Source organism: Mchenga conophoros, linkage group LG17 (genome assembly GCF_057382185.1).
Source record: "Mchenga conophoros isolate Kocher_MC1m ecotype Shallow Benthic linkage group LG17, M_conophoros_male_GT1.1, whole genome shotgun sequence".
NCBI lineage: Eukaryota > Metazoa > Chordata > Actinopteri > Cichliformes > Cichlidae > Mchenga > Mchenga conophoros.
Window position 1 is genome coordinate 38,861,979 of NC_140542.1, and position 19,618 is coordinate 38,881,596.

Sequence of the window (19,618 nt, forward strand, 5' to 3'; positions counted from 1 at the left end):
AGCACATCCAGAATTATAGCTATGAAACCACTTTATGGAAGAAAAATAAATCTATATAAAACCACGATGAGAATTAAAAAGTATCACGTGGCTTTTTTTCAAAAACTGTAAAAAAAAAAGTAGAAAAGCAACAATGAAACTAGATACTAGAATCCAACTAGAAACAGGATTTATTATTAGAAACGAGGTCAGTAACATAATCGTGATTTGCACCAAGTCATTATACATGCTCATTTAGGCACGGAGTCGTGGAGCAGACGCTCTCGTTCCAAGTCATTTTGCAGCCTATATATGCTGGCCTTCGTGTCAGTGAGACAGGCCAAAGGTGTGATGATGGCGGTGATGATAAAGAATCAGGAGCTAAAGGTGGTGTAATTGAATTGTGATGTTATTTAGAGCAGAGAACCACTGAAGAAATGGCACGTCTGAACTAAAAGAGAAATATATTTGTACTAAAAATCTAGACAAAGAGAAATAATAGTAAATGATCTGGTATTAATATAGTGTTTTTCTGCTCCTACCGGGCAGTCGAAACACTTCACGCTACAGCCACGTTGTGCTGAAAGTTTTGTGTAAATGCATTTGTTATTTTTCTTTTGCATTTTTTGTTAATATCTTGGCTTCAATTGATGACTTATTCTGCTTGTTTTTCACGATTCCTTTCGTTTTGTTATGACTTGCAGATGCTTTCTGTCATATAACAAAGACTCCTCGTTGTTGATCAGTGTTTAGACCTCAGCTGGTATTTAAATTTGTCATTACAATTTTTCTCAAATTGCACTGAGGATGGCTTGAGGCTGAATCCATTTGTTATAAACCACATTTAGTTTAACACACATCAATGCTGTATTCTATGCACTTTAAGTGCTTTTTACCCATCACACACAGACTCACATGCTGATGGATGCATCAAGGGATTAATCGCTTAACTATGTTCCCCAAGGATGCTGGAGGGATTTCAAACCACCAACCTTCTGATATGTCCGTAGTTTTATTTTTCTTGCACCAAAGGACAAGTGGTTTATAGTAAAGTGCAACCAGTCCAGAAACGACTATCCTCTACTGCAGGCTTGGCCAACTCCAGGCCTCGAGGGCCGGTGTCCTGCAGGTTTTAGATCTCACCCTGGGTCAACACACCTGAATCAAATGATCAGTTCATTACCAGGCCTCTGGAGAACTTCAAGACATGTTGAGGAGGTCATTTAGCCGTTTTAATCAGCTGTGTTGGATCAAGACACATCTAAAACCTGTAGGACACGGGCTCTCGAGGCCCGGAGTTGGCCACCCCTGCTCTACTGCTAACAACAACATTGACTGTATGCAAAGGCAACAAGATAACACAAAGCAGGTGAACCGAGAACGATAACAAGGCTGACTGTGTGCCGATACCAGCCGAGCAGACAAAGCCTGATCTTTAGCAGGTGACAAAAACAGCGCTGAGCAGTCAGACTTGCAGCATTTTATGTAAATAGACCTCGGCTGTGTCATTATTAGGACAGGGATTTATGCCAGCGTGTGGGCGGATCGTGGATTAAAATGAATTTTGTTAACTGGTGCGACGATAGATTTCAGCCCATGTAGATTAACGTGAAAGTAATTTAACAAGAAGTGTTTCAAATTATTCAAATGACTTTGAATAGGAACAGGAAACCGAGGCTACAGTTTGGACGGACTCACCAAACCTGTACAACGGAACATTGGACAGCGTTGCCCTGTGTGATGAGTCTGGATTTCTGGCAACTTCTGGATGCTGTAGGTTCACATTTGGCGTACATAACGTGAAAGCGTGGCTCCATCCTGCCTTGTATCAAAGTTTCAGGCTGGTGGCCGTCACATACACTTTGGGCCTATGAGTACCAACTGTGTATTAATTGTCTTTCTCCACAGTGTACCCATTTTCTAATGACTACTTCTAGCTGTTGTAATGCACCATGTCACCTTAAAATGGTTTGTTGAACATGGCAGTGAGTTTGCTGCGCTGCCTCACCCGTCATCAGATCTCAATCCCATAGAGGACCTTTGGGATGTGCAGCTGACAAATCTCTAGAAACCACTTGATATATAGTCTTGAATCCATGTCAGCAAGAATTAAGACAAAAGACGATCCAACCCTGTACTAGTTGTAACAAATTAAGTAGCCAGTTAGAGTAAATTTCTTTAACTACAGATCAGAATAATGGCACGTACCAAAGCAAACACCTCAACACCATTGTCTTAATCTGCTCAGCCATCAGCCCTTATTGTCATCAGCCCTTTGATTACTTCAACTGACATTAGTCACCATCATCATCATCATACAAACTTTATTGCAGCAGCGGCTAAATTTTAGCTTTTACAAGTCACTCAGAAATCAAAGTTCTTGACCACGGCAGACTTGGGAGTCGTGAAGTGCACTGCAAATAAAACTCTGGGAAACCACAAACTCTACAACACAGAGCTGCACTCCACCCATGGACAAGCAGCACAAAACACTGTAATTCAAAATCCTTTGCTGCAGAGAAAAATGGGTCAGCAAAATAAAAAAGGAATCTGGCTTCAAATGCCTACAGCTGTTTAACACGCAGCAAATAGAAGATGAGGGTAAATGGTTCAATCACACATCTTTGTCTCTTGTCACGGTCACACAAATGAGGCTTTGTCATTGAGAACTTAAATGTGGTTTCAAAAGTCAGATCTTATTGTAACTGCATAAACAGCATGTTCCACAACAGTCAAAGCTTGAAACTGAAACTCCCATGGTCTGATGTATTTTCAGCCTGTATCGGTATAGGCTTAAAATAATAAAAAGAATTTTAAAAAAGGGATCCAGCACCCAAGAAAACATTCTGTTATAGATACAAGGAGCTTTGCTCTTTGTTATTATGCCATAGAAATCCAGGTCACCGGCCAAATATTTGGTTAAGCCCATCTTCTGCTCCAGCTGGTTATGCTACACACAGTCCCTGGGACATACAGTATATAGGTTAACTCATCCACACCCACCACCACAGGGCAGCTGCATGCCTGTAACTATGTAATCCAACGATCTACTAACAAAAGCACATACACTCACAACACACAGAGCAATGTGAGGAAGCAGTCATAAGGCAATTACTCCCCAGTGCTCACATGTCTACCTGTCTAATGATTCAGTACAGTGCACCATTTGTGTACTTCTCCTTTCTTCACTGTAGTCCAGTACTTTCCACAGGAAACCCTCAGTCACAGAGGTGGAACCCACCCAACCAACGAGAGGTTGATGCCCAACGTCTCCAGACATCCACAATTACACACTACATTTCCCATTTCCCCTTCTATTTTTGCTTAAATGTCTACAGAAATAAACAGATTGTGATTCTTTAATGCATACAAGAGAAAATTACTTCTCGCGTGTAATTCGGGATATTTTATTTAATTCATTAAGGCCATCTAGGCCTAATTTGGTTGTATTTAGTTGTTTCTCTTTTATCTGCACGCTCTCTAAACACTGAAAAAGTCCCACCCGGCAGCCTGATCAGTCTCCTGCTAAGCCAAAATACCGTCAGCCCTCTTGGGGCAAGACCCAGCCTAGTTTTTACACTGGTGTAGTTTCTCCCTGAAACAGCCTACATGACTGATGAATACTTAACATGCTTTAAGGTTTTGCTGTTCATCAAAGCAAATTCCTAACATAGTAATAACATCGTAATAAATGATTACATTTATAGAGCAAATACTAATGCAGCCATCCTTCATTACACCCAATTTAAGCTTATAGACATGTTCTATAAAACAAATATAATACTTGTAGGGCAAGTACTATATTCAAATATTTGTTACATTTTGAATCAAATGAAAACTTTGTAACAAATATGCTGCAAGAAAGTAAATTGATACAAAATCACCTTCCTTTAACACTTTCTGTTCTAAAGTAGCAGATATTTACCACCTGCCATGAATGACTGGTGATATAGATAGGTCTGTTGATGAGGGCTGGAACTAAACGCTGATACGGGCAGACAAAGTCAAATTTACCACCGTTGCTCTAGGCTGCGAGGATCACAGACCCTTCAATGTCACAATATTTTTTTATTTATTTTTCATTCTTTGGTTACGTCCCCGGGCTCAGCTGCTTATTATTATGCCTGATAGTCAAAACTGGACTATATTTACACCGTGGCTTAAAAAAAGCCCAGAAAGAAGTCTGGATAATAAACAAATTCATTGCAGCACTTCCAGACTGATTTGCATGGCAAAATACTCGACTATCTTTAAACACAGCACGCAGCTGTGTTTAAAGATTTCTTTTTTTTTCTCCACCCAAACATGTGACAGTGCATTCGCTTTCGAAGCTAAGTATTCATGTAATGATAAGAAACACAGGAGTGCTCACATGGGAGGGGCTAATGAATGAGAAAATGCAAGCGAGCCTGCTCGTGCTGCAAAGTGATAAACACACAGCAAAGGGAGGCACTCAGAGATTAGAAGGAGTGAACACCCAAGAGGAGACTTTGTTACAGTAAATCGGAAAGTTAGTTTGACAGTTGGACAGAGTGAAAACACAGCATGACAACATGAATTGCGTGTGGCCGTATGTGTACCGTCTAACCTGTGAGTGTGGCCGTGGTTTGTAGCGTGGAGCTTCCTGATGACTTCCTCACTGAAGTCAAAATGAACCCTTCCTCTGGCACAGGGTGAACGCCGGTACATTTCCCCGACACACATGAACTCATGCACACGCTATCTGACTCATACTATCACATATGTAACTACAAGCACAACCTGCTGTTAGAGCCTCAAAAACTCAGCACGCACACACACAAAGCGCACAAATGTCTCATACACTGTAGCATTATTAAAACCTAAGCAGCATGCACACACACCTCAGACACTCAGCATTCAACAACAAATCTCACACACACCTTGTCACAAAAGCATGCGACTACAAAAGACTGACATTCCTCACACATTCACCACATTTCAACACACAACCAGCCAACCTGTATATCGATATATGACAGTACATCGAAACGACTGTTTCCTATAAAGCTTCTGTTAAAACAAAAGTTACTCAGCACATTATCCATCAGCCACTCTCTCCGAGGTACAAGACAAGCAGCAAGCACGTCTCCAGTCACCCTCTCGCCACACTTGATCTCATGTCACAACAGTATAAGCAGCAGCCTGCACGTCACATCACTGAACTCTTTCAGCCCTGATCACTGTCTGACTCTGTCACTGCCCCCTCTCTGCCGGACTCTTCTCCTCGTCACAGACTATACTTCCTCCCCATGCTGTGTGTGTGTGTGTGTGCGAATCTGAGCGGCTGTGTGTTTAACATGTGTGTGTATGGAGCTCTGTTCCCTTCGGTGCAGCCCAGCAGAGTAAGGAGGAACATCAAAGTTACGGACTGGAATAACTGGAGTGGAGTAATTATTCACAACCTTTGCCAGCTTTTTGTATCTACAGAAAACATCCAGAAGCACGAGGACTCACACACTCAGCTACTCAAAAATAACTACATGCAAACAAACTGTGATTTATGTCATTTTTCTTGAAAAGCCTCTGAAATAACCCTCTGTACACAAAGGTTCGAGCTTTAGTTTCACTTATTTTAAAATATATGAAATAAGTTTGCATATTTGGGTAAAAGTTTTAGGCTTAAAGATTTTATTGGTTCAGCGTTCTTTCCTTTTTATGGTATCTTGTGAACCGGCTGCACATTTTTGAACGCACAGCGCAATAAAAGATTATTACACTTCCCTTTAACGATGTCTCTTCTGCATTTACGAGCAAAATATAAAGACTGGAGAACATCTTTGAGGACGAGTCAGTGATGGCGTCATAGAGTAAGGTATAGCTATGCTAAGATCTTGTGCGGCTACATTATAAAGACCTTTAAGCAACATATTTAAGCTCTTTTCTGCTTCGATTCACTATTTGAAACCTGGTCCACCTTAACTGTCAGCGCATCTCTGTGTGAGAAAGAGGGGGCATCTGGCATCATTGCAGGGGGCCACAGTGCCCGTTGACACTGTGCGCTATACTGATCGCTAAGCCCTCATTTCATGACAACTGATAACAGGCTTGCGATGGATAGCAGCACGTACAAAATGTGCAAAGTCATCAGAAAGAGCAGTGAGTACTGGTTTTGTGTGTGTGTGTGTTTTGTAGAAAGGGAATAAACGTGAAGACTTAGCTTCATTTTGGGGGTATCAGTCTTAGATTTAAGCCACGAGCTTCATTTGAAACTGCAGAAGAAGCTCATTTGTTCATGTAGACTCTGTAACACAGGTTTACATTTCACATCAGAATCAGAAAGGGTTTTATTGCCAAATGTTGAGCAGGTTTACAACATTAGGAAATTGCTGCGGTGCTTCAGTGCAAACATAGTGTCATAAATAGCACTTAAATAGACATGAAAAAATAAAAGTAGGGATAAGAATTAAAAGTGCTACGTGGGAAGATATGTGCATGAGCTATACATGAGATATATACATGAGAATAAGAATTAAGAGTGCTACGTAGAAAGATATATACATGAGTGCAGGTGGTGATCAGTGCCAAACATGGAATGATGCAGTGACACAGCATAGGGTCATGTGTTAGTGGTGGGAACAGTCATGTGGTTATTGTTCATGTGTCCAACAGCAGAGGGGAAGAAACTGTTCTTATGGCGAGAGGTTCTGGTGCGAATGGACCGGAGCCTCCTGCCTGAGGGGAGCAGGTCAAACAGACTGTGTCCAGGGTGAGAAGGGTCAGCTGAGATCCGAGCTGCACGCCGCAATGTCCTGGAGGTGTACAGGTCCTGCAGAGATGGGAGTCTGCAGCCAATCACCTTCTCAGCAGAGCGCACAACACGCTGCAGTCTCTGTTTGTCCCTGATAGTGGCTCCAGCGTACCACACGGTGATGGAGGAGGTGAGGATGGACTCGATGATTGCGGTGTAGAATTGCATCATCGTCCGTGTTGGCAGGTTGAATTTCTTCAGCTGCCTCAGGAAGTACATCCTCTGCTGGGCTTTCTTGATGACGGAGGTGATGGTGGGCTCCCACTTCAGGTCCTGGGTGATGGTGGTACCCAGGAAGCGGAATGAGTCCACAGAGGTGATGGGGGTGTCAGTCAGGATGATGGGGGGGAGTGGGGCTGTGTGCTTCCTGAAGTCCACAATAATCTCCACTGTCTTCTGGGCATTCAGCACCAGGTTGTTGTGGCTGCACCAGGACACCAGACGTTCAACCTCCCTCCTGTAGGCAGACTCATCCCCGTCAGAGATGAGCCCAATGACGGTGGTGTCATCTGCGAACTTGATTAGCTTGACAGACTGGTGGGTGGAGGTGCAGCAGTTGGTGTACAGGGAGAAGAGCAGAGGAGAAAGAACACAGCCCTGAGGGGAGCCGGTGCTGATGGTCCGGGAGTCCGAGACATTCTTTCCCAGCCTCACGTGCTGCTTCCTGTCCGTCAGGAAGTCAGTGATCCACCGGCAGATGGGATCAGGCACATTCATCTGGGAAAGCTTGTCTCGGAGATGGTCTGGAAGGATGGTGTTGAAGGCAGAGCTGAAGTCCACAAACAGGATCCTGGCGTAGGTTCCTGGGGAGTCCAGATGCTGCAGGATGAAGTGTAGGGCCATGTTGATGGCGTCGTCTACAGACCTGTCTACAGACGATGATGCATCACATGTTTTGTGGCGTACATGTCTATAATCTGGTGTCTTGGCCTTTGTTAAGCCTAAGGAGCACTGGTGTATTTTACAAAGCCAGACTCTTCTTATCTGCGTCCAATCTTAACGCTTACAAAGAACTGCTATGATTTGCACTCCTCTCGATGGCTTCCCCACGACTTTTTTCTAAAATTGGTAAAACGGCTTTCTATTGGTCAGAGCGCATTAAAGCTGGATGTATTTGTCACCCCGGGAGAGTTAAAAGCTCTCATATAGGCTAAAACTGCATGGATATGTCCTGCTACCCAAAGGCTGACCTTCTCTTTTTTATTTCAACGTTCATTCAGGTTACATTTTCATGTTTCCCGTTTTTGTAACTTTATAATCATGCGACTTCTTGGCGAGTGAAAAAGAAACTTTTAATGTGAAGAGACTTCCTGGTTAAATAAAATTTAAATTACAAGAAAAAAACCAACAAATGCTACTTTTTAAATATATGTCTCTTGTTATGGTTTACGAAGTTTCACGAAAACCCCCAACACACCAACACACACACACACACACACTATGAGTTTCAGTTCTTCTTATGAAACTCAGGAAAATCTCGCTGAATGACAGCTGGAGGAGTTTCTAATAAGCCTTGTCATGACGGGACACGTAAGCTCGCTTGTCATTTTGCTGAATATGATTCATGGCCATGACACATAATCGAGGCACTTAGAAAAACACACGAGGGGAGGAGCAGGATCGCAGAGACCAAAACTGAATTGGTGCTACGGTACGTTCCCACACTGCAGCTCGCACAAGCGTTTCTCAATAAACACAAAGACGGAAGAAGCGGGACATGTGCATAGCCAGCGGGCTGCATGTATCCTGCACAACAAAAGCAACAGCATTCCTCTGGAGGTAACTATGGGAGAAAAACACACAGAGTCAATGTTAGCTGCCGGACACGAAAACAAGCCGCTGTAAGTGGATCGTGTATGTTTTTTATTTTTTTATTCATATAAGAAAACTGAGATATAAGTGTCTTACATTGGTGCTCACTCAAAGACCTGAATATTGCTCGTTCAGAGAGAAACTCACCCTATTTAAGTGGTCTTACATAATTCAGTGACATCACACGGTCAAATCCTTCTAAAATTAGAGACTCCCCTGCCTTCAGCTTATGACGTCAGCTGGTTAACTCAACTATGACTGAACCTAAAATCGAATTTAAAAAAATTAAATAAATAAATCATTCATAAGTGCATGACTCACAAGTGCTTCTGAGCACCTCTGAGCAGGTTTGCTGCTTACTTCTACATCCAGGGCTTTGGTGGAAGACACTGAACATATAAACACCAGCAAGTCAGCATGTCTGAGTTTACACCTGGTTAGGAAGCTTCCTGTAGTGAAAACACAAGAGACCAGCTCAGTGTCTTGGCAAAAACAAAAACAGGGATTGTGTTCAGAAGCTACGGCTCTGCTTTGTTTCCTTTGTCAATCCTTTAAAATGAGCCAGAAAAAAAAACATTAGGCCACAGTCTCATTATCATACCAAAGTCTTGGCAACACAACACACGCCACTAATTCTTTTTCCACAGGTCTAATTATAGCGCATCAGGAAGCAAGCAGTATTGTAAAACCTGTTGATAAACTGCATACCAGATGTTTTCTTACCTGTTCTGTGACTCTCATCACATTTTAAAATAGATGATTTCGTTTTCTAGAACTAACAACATGCAGGAACCTTCTGTGAACACAAGAGGGCGCCATTTAGCTTCACAGAAACAGGTTTCTGTGGCCACGTTTACATCCATGAGGTGGCAGTACGATATCTGCATTATGGCTCTAGATAAGCCATGCAACATATTTTTACATGGTTTGGCATGTGCTACCAGATGCCCTATGGAGAGCGTGTGAAGACGCTTCCATAAAATATTAATTCACACTGACTTAAAAACAGCGCTCATTGTGGTTCTGAGCAGGCTATACTGTGACTAACAGTCAACCTTCAGCCATAATTATGAATGAGGTGTGCTCTGAATGTCAAAGGGAGAAATCAATACGCGTGTGCAAATCCTTATAGAAATCTGTTAATGAAGGTGCAGAGATCGTGCACATTTGGAATTTGGAAAAGTTCCATGAAAAAACACATTTTCCCCATCAAATGCAGAGAGCCATAATTTAAAACTGAGCAGGCTCTTATTTGACAGCTTAAAAAAAGTAGCCTGCCAAATCGTCACCTTATGTTTTCAATCCATATCACTTTGGAGATGAGGAAACTTGTAAAAAAAAAAAAAAGTAGAAAAAAAAGAAAGAAAAAGTTTTAACAAAATGTCTTTTATCTCTGGGAACAACAAAGAAAAGCTGCAAATAGAATCACAGACGTATCTGACAGGCACAGCATCACCTTTGACATGAAAGCTATCGTGCTAATACAAACACTCCCAATCTTATTAAATCAGGATCAGAGAACAGACACGATCCCTGAAAGCACTTTAAAAATAAACTCTGAGAAAAGATGAAGAAACTCAGGACTTAATAGGACTGAGATGAAGACAAAGGCGGACGAAGAAAAGAGCAGGAGTCATTTCCAGGGTAAAAAAATTTGATCTGCAGGGCAATGAATAAAATGTTATCTCGCAAGGTTTCTGCACCGAGTCCGAGAAGAGACTTCTTGTGCGCTGACAATATTACGACCGTCTTCAATGAGTACGCTGTTTCAGTAAAAGTGGGGGAAAGTGCACTCTGATTTCTGTCATGTGAATTCCCTGTGATCTGACTCGTCGTAGCACGAGCGATCCACAGCATGTGGAGGTCTAGTTCTCTCCTCTGTCTGCAAACATGGGTAACAAGCTCGGGGAGAGTTGGTACATTTCTTGGACGGTGGTCATTAAGAAAAATTCACACTTGGTGTTTATTCCAAATTTGACTAATTTCACTGAGGGATTAAAACAGAGTGTCACTTCTTTTCAAGCAGCATCGAGTATTAAAGTATTTATTCAAAACTCTAAAACAGTGAAAAAGCCCAGTAGGATACAGGTCATTTATCCCCTTATTTTATCTTACTTACGTAAAATACATAAAATTAACACTCTGTATTTAATCAGTATTATTCATGGCTCTCTTCCACGGCGTGCATTTGTCCTGCCTTCCTCTCTCGCCACCAACCGGTCGCAGCAGATGGCCCCGCCCCTCCCCGAGCCTGGTTCTTTGGGAGGTTTCTTCCTGTTAAAAGAGAGTTTTTCCTTCCCACTGTTGCCAAAGTGCTTGCTCACAGGGAGTCATCTGATTGTTGAGGTTTTCTCTGTACTATTGCAGGGCCTCGAGCTGCTGCTGCTGTGATTTGGTGCTATATAAATAAAACACCTGTAAGAATTTCTTTTTCAGACCTGTGGACCTTGAAACTGTGATAAACTATCAGTACTGTAAATTGTTAATGAGGTTACAAGCTTAACACGCTGTAGGATCGCGCGTGCGCTGCTTTGAACAGTCGTCCTTTAATTGGTCGCTTCTTGAGTTAAAAGGTCAACATCTGCCAATCAAGTGCATTAAGTAATAAAACAGCACTGAGCAGCACAGATTAGTCTGTTTGATAACAACTGCGTCTGGTTAAGAGTCGCCGGGCAGCCCGCTTTTAAACACATGTGACCTTTCAAATGTACCTCACGTAGACGACACTTTAGCAGCGTAGTGGGACTTTAGTATTACTGCTCCTCACCTACGTCACAGGTAAGGCAGGTATTGATTTTTCACGGAAAGCTCGCCTTGATGTGCGAACAGAGGGGGGCGCAAACCCGCCCCACCACCACACGGCTCTGAGGTCACTCTGAATGCTTTATTCATCTACTGACACATCACTTATAGCTTCCAGCAGCATCCAAAAAGACCAGAGAAGCAAAGAGGCAGATACGGTCAGACAGGAGATAATGAATCCTTCCAGTCTACAAGCTGACACGTTCGATTGCCAGATAGAGGGAGAATTTAAAGCTCCGCCCTGGTGTCCGCCGCCTTACCACAACATAGCGTTCTGAACCCCCGTCCACTCCCCCACCTCGCTCTCTGTATAAATCGAATTCCCTGCTCTGAAAAGAGGCCACTGCAGTCATTCCCCCTGTGATTAACCTAATCCGTTGGCAGAGTGGTTGTCCTCTCAGTGACACCACCATTACGTATTTGACGTAGACTGCATTCACGCCGCGATAACCAGCGAGCGTACTCTGAAAACGTGTGAATTTGAAGCAGCACGGGGCACAAATGTCACTGAAAGGAGCTCAGAGACCTACAGCGTAGCAAAGCTTCACTATAAAGCACTGCGAGCTGTTTTTGAGCTTTCAGCTACACTCTCTGGCCACTTTATTAGGTATATCTGTTAAGCTGCTCGTTAACACGAATATCTGATTTTCCATCAGACGGAAATTTCAAGCGAAGCGTGATCTGCTGGGATTTTCCCACGCAACCATTTCTTCAGAAAAGGAGAACCTATCCCAGTTTCAGGGAGAACAAACGTCACTGATGCCAGAGTTCAGAGGAGAACGGACAGACTGCTTTGAGCTGACGGGAAGGCAACAGTAGCTCAACCACTCACTACAAACAAGATATGCAGAAAGCATTTCTCAGCAGAAGACCACCCCGGGTGCCGCTCCTGTCAGCGAAGAACAGGAAACTGAGACTACAGTTCACATAGTCACCAAACTTGGACATTACAAGATTGGAAAACGTCGTCTGGTCTGATGAGTCTCGATCTCTGCCGTGACATTTGGATGGTCGGGTCAGAATTTGATGTAAACAGCAATGGTTCAGGCTGTTGCCGGTGATGTAATAGCGTGGGGGGTAGATTTTTGGCACACCGTCTGCCATTTTTACCCAGTGAGCATCATTTTGATCATACCTAAGGATTGTTCATCCCTTTGTGAACACAGTGCTCCCGTCTTCTAACGGCTGCTCCCAGCAGGATAACACTGCAGGTATGAAAGCTCAAATCATTTCAAACTGGTTTTCTGAACATGAGGGTGAGCTCACCACATTCACTGGCGTGTTCCCAATCACCAGACCTCCATCAGAGCACCCTTTGGCCATCTCCCTTTCGCTGATGAGGAACCTTTGTGGTCCAAAGTAATTACCCCCAAAAACATGTTAACTTTTATCAACACTATCAATCCCAAGTTACGCTTTTTCACTCTGTAAAGCAGGAGTGTCCAACTCCAGGCCTCGAGGGCCGGTGTCCTGCAGGTTTTAGATGTGTCCTTGATCCAACACAGCTGATTTAAATGCTAATTGACCTCCTCAACGTGTCCTGAAGTTCTCCAGAGGCCTGGTAATGAACTAATCATGTGATTCAGGTGTGCTGACCCAGGGTGAGATCTAAAACCTGCAGGACACCGGCCCTCGAGGCCTGGAGTTGGACACCCCTGCTGTAAAGTAACATTTAGTAACAAAGTAACATTGTAACTATTGTTTGTGAGGTGAACTGCTTCACCTGGTTTTTTCTCTTCTCCTCTGTACGCAGGTCGCTTGTGGAAACGTAACTTTGTTTACTACTTCTGCATGATTTCATTACTTTAATGAGAAATCGATCGTTTCTTCCTAGAAACTTGCTCAACGGTGGCGAGTGTGTTTTCATGTGATATTTCATGCTTTGTTGTGTCGATATCTGACGGTCGTGCTACCTCGGGGACGATGATATCACGCATGTGACAGGCAGCCGTGCTTATCACAATAAAATACGATTCGCAGACACAAAGGAGTTCACCTCCCTCAGTGCTCACACTTAATTATTCAGAAAGCTGCAAAGGAAACCTTCACATACATCGCAGCTATTTCTCAAACACACGAAACGTATTAATTACAGTCTAATTGTAGTAGACTTTTTTTCTTGGAAGTCTCGTGTTTGAGAAGCTTCTCTGTGTGTGAGAATATTTAAAGCTAAGGACGTGGTGGTTTGTGTTTGGGATTAGAGAGCTTGAACTTCAGTAACAAACCCCACACATGTCACTTCTTCTATCGTTTGCTTTTTGCTTTTCATGCAGTCCATCTCCAGCTGTCAACGGGCGACCGAATCCGTAGGAGTGATGATCCACAGAGTGGTTCAAAACAATGATTCACTTCAGGTTCACGGATCAAGGAGAATAAATGAGGTAATGTTCGCTCTGCACACACTTCACCTGTACAGAACATGCGTAAGAGCTTCGCTTTAAACTTGCACATAAGCTACGTTGCCATCAGAATAGTAACATTTCAGTTATTTGGCGGTTTTGGGCTAACTAACCCTGCTGTAGGCGAAAATGACCGCACTTAAGTTACTGCTGGATAAGAATTGCAAAATTAGTTTGGATGGCGGTGAAAATCCCCAGAGAGAAACCGCTCGTCTTGCTCATCGCATTTCAACGAGACAACCTGCACAAGCAGAACCTCATTAAGTGTCGGGTTTGGGCTAGTTTACGGTATATTCAGAGCAGCAGATCGCTCTTTAAATGTGCCGTTTAGCCCCCTGTTAAGGACTGCAAAGACTCTACGGAGGATAAACACAGAGGATTTTTAAAAAAGCACGATTTTCATATCACAGCTCTCCCTCTGTGTTCACAGCATTTCCAGCAGTGATCTACACACAGTGCACTGCTGAGGTATGACTACAGAGTACCAAGTCTAATGAGAAGGCCACGCTGTGTCCGAGCAATTTTCAACTCCAGTATGTTTTGAAGGGAACTGCTTCTCACTTTTAGATCAGCATACATACATTTACAATAATTTGTTATGTCCATACTGTTTGTGCTGCGAGTGCCAACACTTAGAAGGTTAGGGAAAGAATGCAGGCAAGATGTTAGCATTTCTGTAAAAGTGCAATCTGCTAAACGCGCCCCGACCATCCTCCTGCAGTGCTGATTCAGTTAATTCAAAAGTGTTGGTGCACTGTGATCATTGTGCAACTGAGAATCCTGTTTATATTACGTAAGCGTGTAATATTTAAGAAACAGGGTTGCAACAATAAAACGGGGCAGTAACAAAGATGGATCTCCAGTTTATCTTTACGCACCAAATCCAGGAGTGACCACAGAAACAGACGGGGCTCGTGGAAACTTCCAGATCAGACCATGCTGTCGTCATCATCTTGGTTACCCTTGTGATAAATAGATTTGTTTATTGTTCTCTGCAAGTCTCTACTCAATATCCTACTAGATATGACTCATGCTCAAGTCTGGTATTATTGAACCAATCTCCTTAAGGAGGAGCATGCACACACACATACACACACATAGATGCACGCATCCCGGACTTTAAGAGGATACTTTCAGAAGATGAAAAACTCTGCATCGATCACTTGATAACAGTTCTTGGTTTTAATAATCGTGCCGGCCACATATAATCGCCACTGATGCTCTTTTAGAGCTGCTGCCTGCTCCAGGTTTAAAACAAGGAGAAACAAAAGGAGGCTCGAGCCAATTAGAAGGCAAGAAATCCTCATTCTGTCATCAAGGAAAGGGCAGATATCAGCAAGTCTTCTTTAAATCACAGCTGATGAAAATCTAAACACTTACAGTATAATCCTGCAGTTACTGGCAATCAAAGCATCCAGAGCCACGTTTCACATCTCTGGTCGTCTCCAACCTCAGGTCTGCTGGACCACGCTCAGGTCACATTTCATGAATGAGCTTTGATCCTAAAGGTACATATGTGCATGGGATATCACACCAGCTGCTACTACCAGTTATCAAATTATTGTTATCATTTTATATTTAAGCAAATGATTTTGAATTAATTTTGGGGACAAACCTGAAAGCTGAGCCAGCTGCCTGTTTTATCTACAACTCCAACCGGGGTTTAGGTCTAATCTGGAACAATAAAATACACAAGAGCGCACACTTAATATCAGCACACGTCAGCCTGCTGTGAGACATTTCTTATCTGTGTCTGTGCAACAGCAGGAATGCATCATCAAATGTTGAAAAGCCCTAACAGCTAAGGCCTTCACCTACAAAACCCAAGCTTATCCCGGCCTGAGGTAAATAATGTGCAACATCAGCTGACGTCTTTTTTGATCAAATAAGACATCGGCAGCAGAGTAATCAAATCCTTTGGCAATACCACGCAAAAAGAATCACACTCACTGGTTTCCTTCTCATATGGCAGTCGCTTCTTTCTCACATACGTGCTGACCGAACCCACACGGGTTCTGATTACACGCAACAATGCATGAACTGCAAGGACCACAGCGACGACTCCAGCACACAAACTGGAATCAACATGTTTGAAAAAGCAGCCCCGCCGGCCGATCTTTAGCTTGACACTCGAGACCGCGTGTATCAAATTGCGTTCGGCGAGCACAAACACCCGCAGCTGAATACAAAATCTGTTTTTTGCACCGGTGCCCACTTTGTCAGGCCATTCAAAGTGCCTCTATGAAGCAGCATGTGAAACTGCATGGCAACAAGAGGGTTCAAAAGCACTTGACTCGTGGCTCCGTGTGGTCGGCCATTGTTTGCTTTGAAATACCTGCTGCTTTTTTTTGCCGAATACGCTTCTCTCTGGAAAATTATTCTGTGAAAAAATATCTATGAACAGAGCGGCCAGAGCTGTTTTGTTGCTGGATATACTAATGAATCGAAAAGGCATTTAAATGAAAACTGACAGTGGTTTCAAAGAGTGATTAAAGCCCAGAGACAGATGTCTGTAATTTGGGTAATCTCGTCAGTCTCCCCACCATCATTATCAATCCAAACAAAGGCACTTTAAACTGTCATCTCTCAGTCAGCTGCTTCAACTGCATTTTGAGCACAACACATGAATCCCATAAACAAATGGTGCAAAACTAGGGCGACATAATGTCCCTCTCTTTTGTCTCCCTGTCCCACATCTTGAGACAATTTCCCATCTTCTGACTGTGTCTGCAGGGCACGAACCTTTCTGGGTTTTACCCTGACACACGTGCAGGTGAAGGGGAGGCTTTTTAAAGATGTATTATATTTAAATGAAGCTTAGCCTGTCCATTTCCACCCATTTTCGCCCATGGGAGAAAGTTACAAGCTACCAAAAAGTCACAAACTTTACAGAGTTTGGTGATCATGATGGAAACTACCACAAAGAGAATAAAGCAACAGCAAATACTTTATCTCCGCTAGAATTGCTGTTCAGTTTTTCAGAGAAGGAAATATGGTGCGATGCATCTATGCACGCAGCCCTACAGAGAATATGAGAGTATATGAAGACTATTGCACGGGGCCGTAAGAATCTAAGTAAGACATCTGTGTAGCCTCTGCTCCGGAAGGTGAAGGCCGGTGCTCGTAGAAGCAGGTTGAGATCGAATTATCAAATTGTTTCAGTTTGGCTCAGCAATTCTACTATTTTATTATCTGTTACTTCTGATGCTGACCATCCAAGACGGTCACGGACAAAATTAAGACTGCGTGAACAAGTTCCTGTTGCCGTCAATCACACTGAGAATCGACGTCCAACTCGCAAATAACATCTTATTTTTTTGGTATTACAAATCACAAGTGCTAATTTGTAAAGGTTAGATACTGCAGCTTTTACAAACTGCCAACATAAAATCACAGCCAGCAGTTTCTAGCAAATAACTTGAGATAAGCTCAATGGTTCATTTTACAAACAGAACGCAGCAGAGAGTCGAATTTAACAAATTCAGACATTTTCTTAGAAGTTGCTGGAAATCAAAGATAAAGGGGAGCAGGTATAAGAAGCAAAGTCATCAGGTAATACACACACACACACCTGTTTATTTAGATGTATAAAATGTCTCTTTAGTTGCAATGCATTATTGGTCTCACTTGGTTAGAGGAGCACTGCATGGAACGGACGAGTGCACCTATTAATCCTTTGCTGTTGCAAGTGACATAAAATCATCCAATCCCAAATGAGGAGCCAAATATTCACTCGCCTCCCTGTAGCTGAGCGCTGCACCCCCTGCTTATTGGCAAAAGACTCACAGATGGATATGCACACATGCACAAACATGCATGCACACACTTTATGTGTGAGAAAAGATTCCTCAGCATGAATATTTTGCATCCACAGTTAGAACACAACGTGTCTTCCTTTGAGACCAAAAAGGTTTTATAATATTTCCATGTTTCACTTTCACAAATATATTAAGTATTAAGTATATTTAAAGAATGGATATGTTACTATAATCTGGTGTTATGTAGCTTGATTAGCTATTCTATTTCATGTTTCAGCCACATTTTAGGAGCCGAGGAGGGTTTAGTGTTGGTAGGAGATAAACTGGCAGTGTTGTCATTAGGGATTAGATGGTGGAGGGCTGGGAAAATGATCACTGGCATGAATGAGTAATTGGTTGGACCAACAGCAAAGCATGAGAGAACTGAAAAGAGAAAAGTAGAGACGAGTAAATATTTTATCCCACTCTGTGTCGGCCTGAGTGATGCAACAGAGACACTGATGTACGGAGAAAACTTTGAGGCTCTTGAACGTAACGCTTTGCAAAGCTAATTAGAAGAAATTTGTTACCATAATCTAAACAGCCATTCGATCAATGCACAGCAGTCCAGAGTCAGACAAATGGCTCAATATATTCCAACTGCAGACAGTTCTGTTTCTTTACCAAATCAGGTGCATAATCCTAGCTACGGCTGCCGCCGTAGGACAAAAAACTGTGGCCGCCGTTGGTCTGTAGTGAGTGTAAGCTGTCAGTCTGCTGGTGTCCATGTTTATTTGTAACTGATGACAGCCACACTGAGGGGAGTTGTTGAGGATATTTCCTGAACTTTTGTGTCAGCGTGCACTTCCTGGTGTTAGTGAAACTGTCTTTGAAGTGAAGGCAACATTGTTGAACTTGAACGCTTTGTGAATAAACTCTCATATGATGTGAAAATGCAATCAAACTGTTTATCGGAGGGAAAGCGTGATTTTGGGACGCTGAAGCGTAGCCGACATAAAGTTAGCTTCTAACTGTTATAGCTGCTGCTGTTTAGCCTGCTTGATGACAATAACTACCTGCAACAATATCAGGAATGAAAAAGCATGTTTATGCATGTTTTCATGTGTTAGATGAACCTTGAGATGAGGAGACAGACGATAACATTTCATCCAGGTCGTGTTATCTCTTTTCTTTGGTGAAGGGACCCTTGAGCCTTGATTATTTGAGTCTGAAAGTACAGACACAAATACAAATTTGCCTTAATGGCATGCAAAGAGCTATGGGTTCTCCTCTCTTCCTTTGTCATACAACGCATGGGCTGATCTCTAACCACATACACAAAACAGCATCGAGCAGAACAGCAAGTCCACTTTGGCCACTGCATTAAAGACGGCGGGTCAGAACTGTGAATTCCACAAACCAGCACTGAGTACTTTAAACCGATTAATTAAGTTTATGGGAAGGCACCAACAGGCACTGCCTGTACCTTTAAAAACAACATGACCCTCTAAACTTGGAGGCATTTTATCCCACAGCCTTAAATATTTGTGGCAGATATATCGTTAACTAAGAATGGGGAGAGAAACTCGTATTATTTTTCAGCACTTATATCGTTATTTATACTGCGGTGGAGGCCAGGACTTTGTGTCTTCATTAAGTAGCAGTTTTGGAATATTACTAACTTTTGCACTAAGACGTTTTAATGCATAATTTAGGTCAGGAAATGACTCGTTTTATTTTTACCTTTATAAATATTGCATTAGGCAAGTGGAAGATATTTAATGGAGGCCCTTTTTTGACTGCGCAAATGTAATCGCGGCGTCAGTCAAGTGAGTGCATTTAAATATGAGCAGCTCTTATTAAATCTAATATTAGATGCTTTCCCTGTTAAGGTATTATTTATGAGACAAGCCTCTCTTCCTAGTACTGCTGTCAGGTCACATGCTGAAAGAATAAAAGAGGAAAAAGATGCTGCTCAGCTTGCTGCCACCACCACCGGCTGCGGCTGCCGGCGCATGTCAGGCCCCGGCACCACCCGGCATCGACCTGTGGGCTCTGATTCTTCAAGGTTCCCCGTGGGGGCCGCATCGATCTCGCTCCTCTCTCAGTTTAGCCGGGTT

General features: G+C 42.8%; 1 protein-coding gene across 4 annotated transcripts in view; it reads right to left on the minus strand.

The window, feature by feature from the left end:
• The window catches only part of pde4ba (phosphodiesterase 4B, cAMP-specific a), a 215,974-nt gene that overhangs the window by 70,113 nt on the left and 126,243 nt on the right, over positions 1-19,618 (minus strand). The window contains exon 1 of one of the 4 annotated variants that reach the window (XM_085252840.1): positions 4,568-5,259. The exons of the other annotated variants lie outside the window; for them this stretch is intronic. Coding sequence (XP_085108966.1) covers positions 4,568-4,683 — 116 coding nt within the window. The 5' untranslated portion in view covers positions 4,684-5,259. Of the gene's footprint in view, positions 1-4,567; positions 5,260-19,618 lie in introns of those variants that run through there. 4 annotated transcript variants of the gene reach the window in all.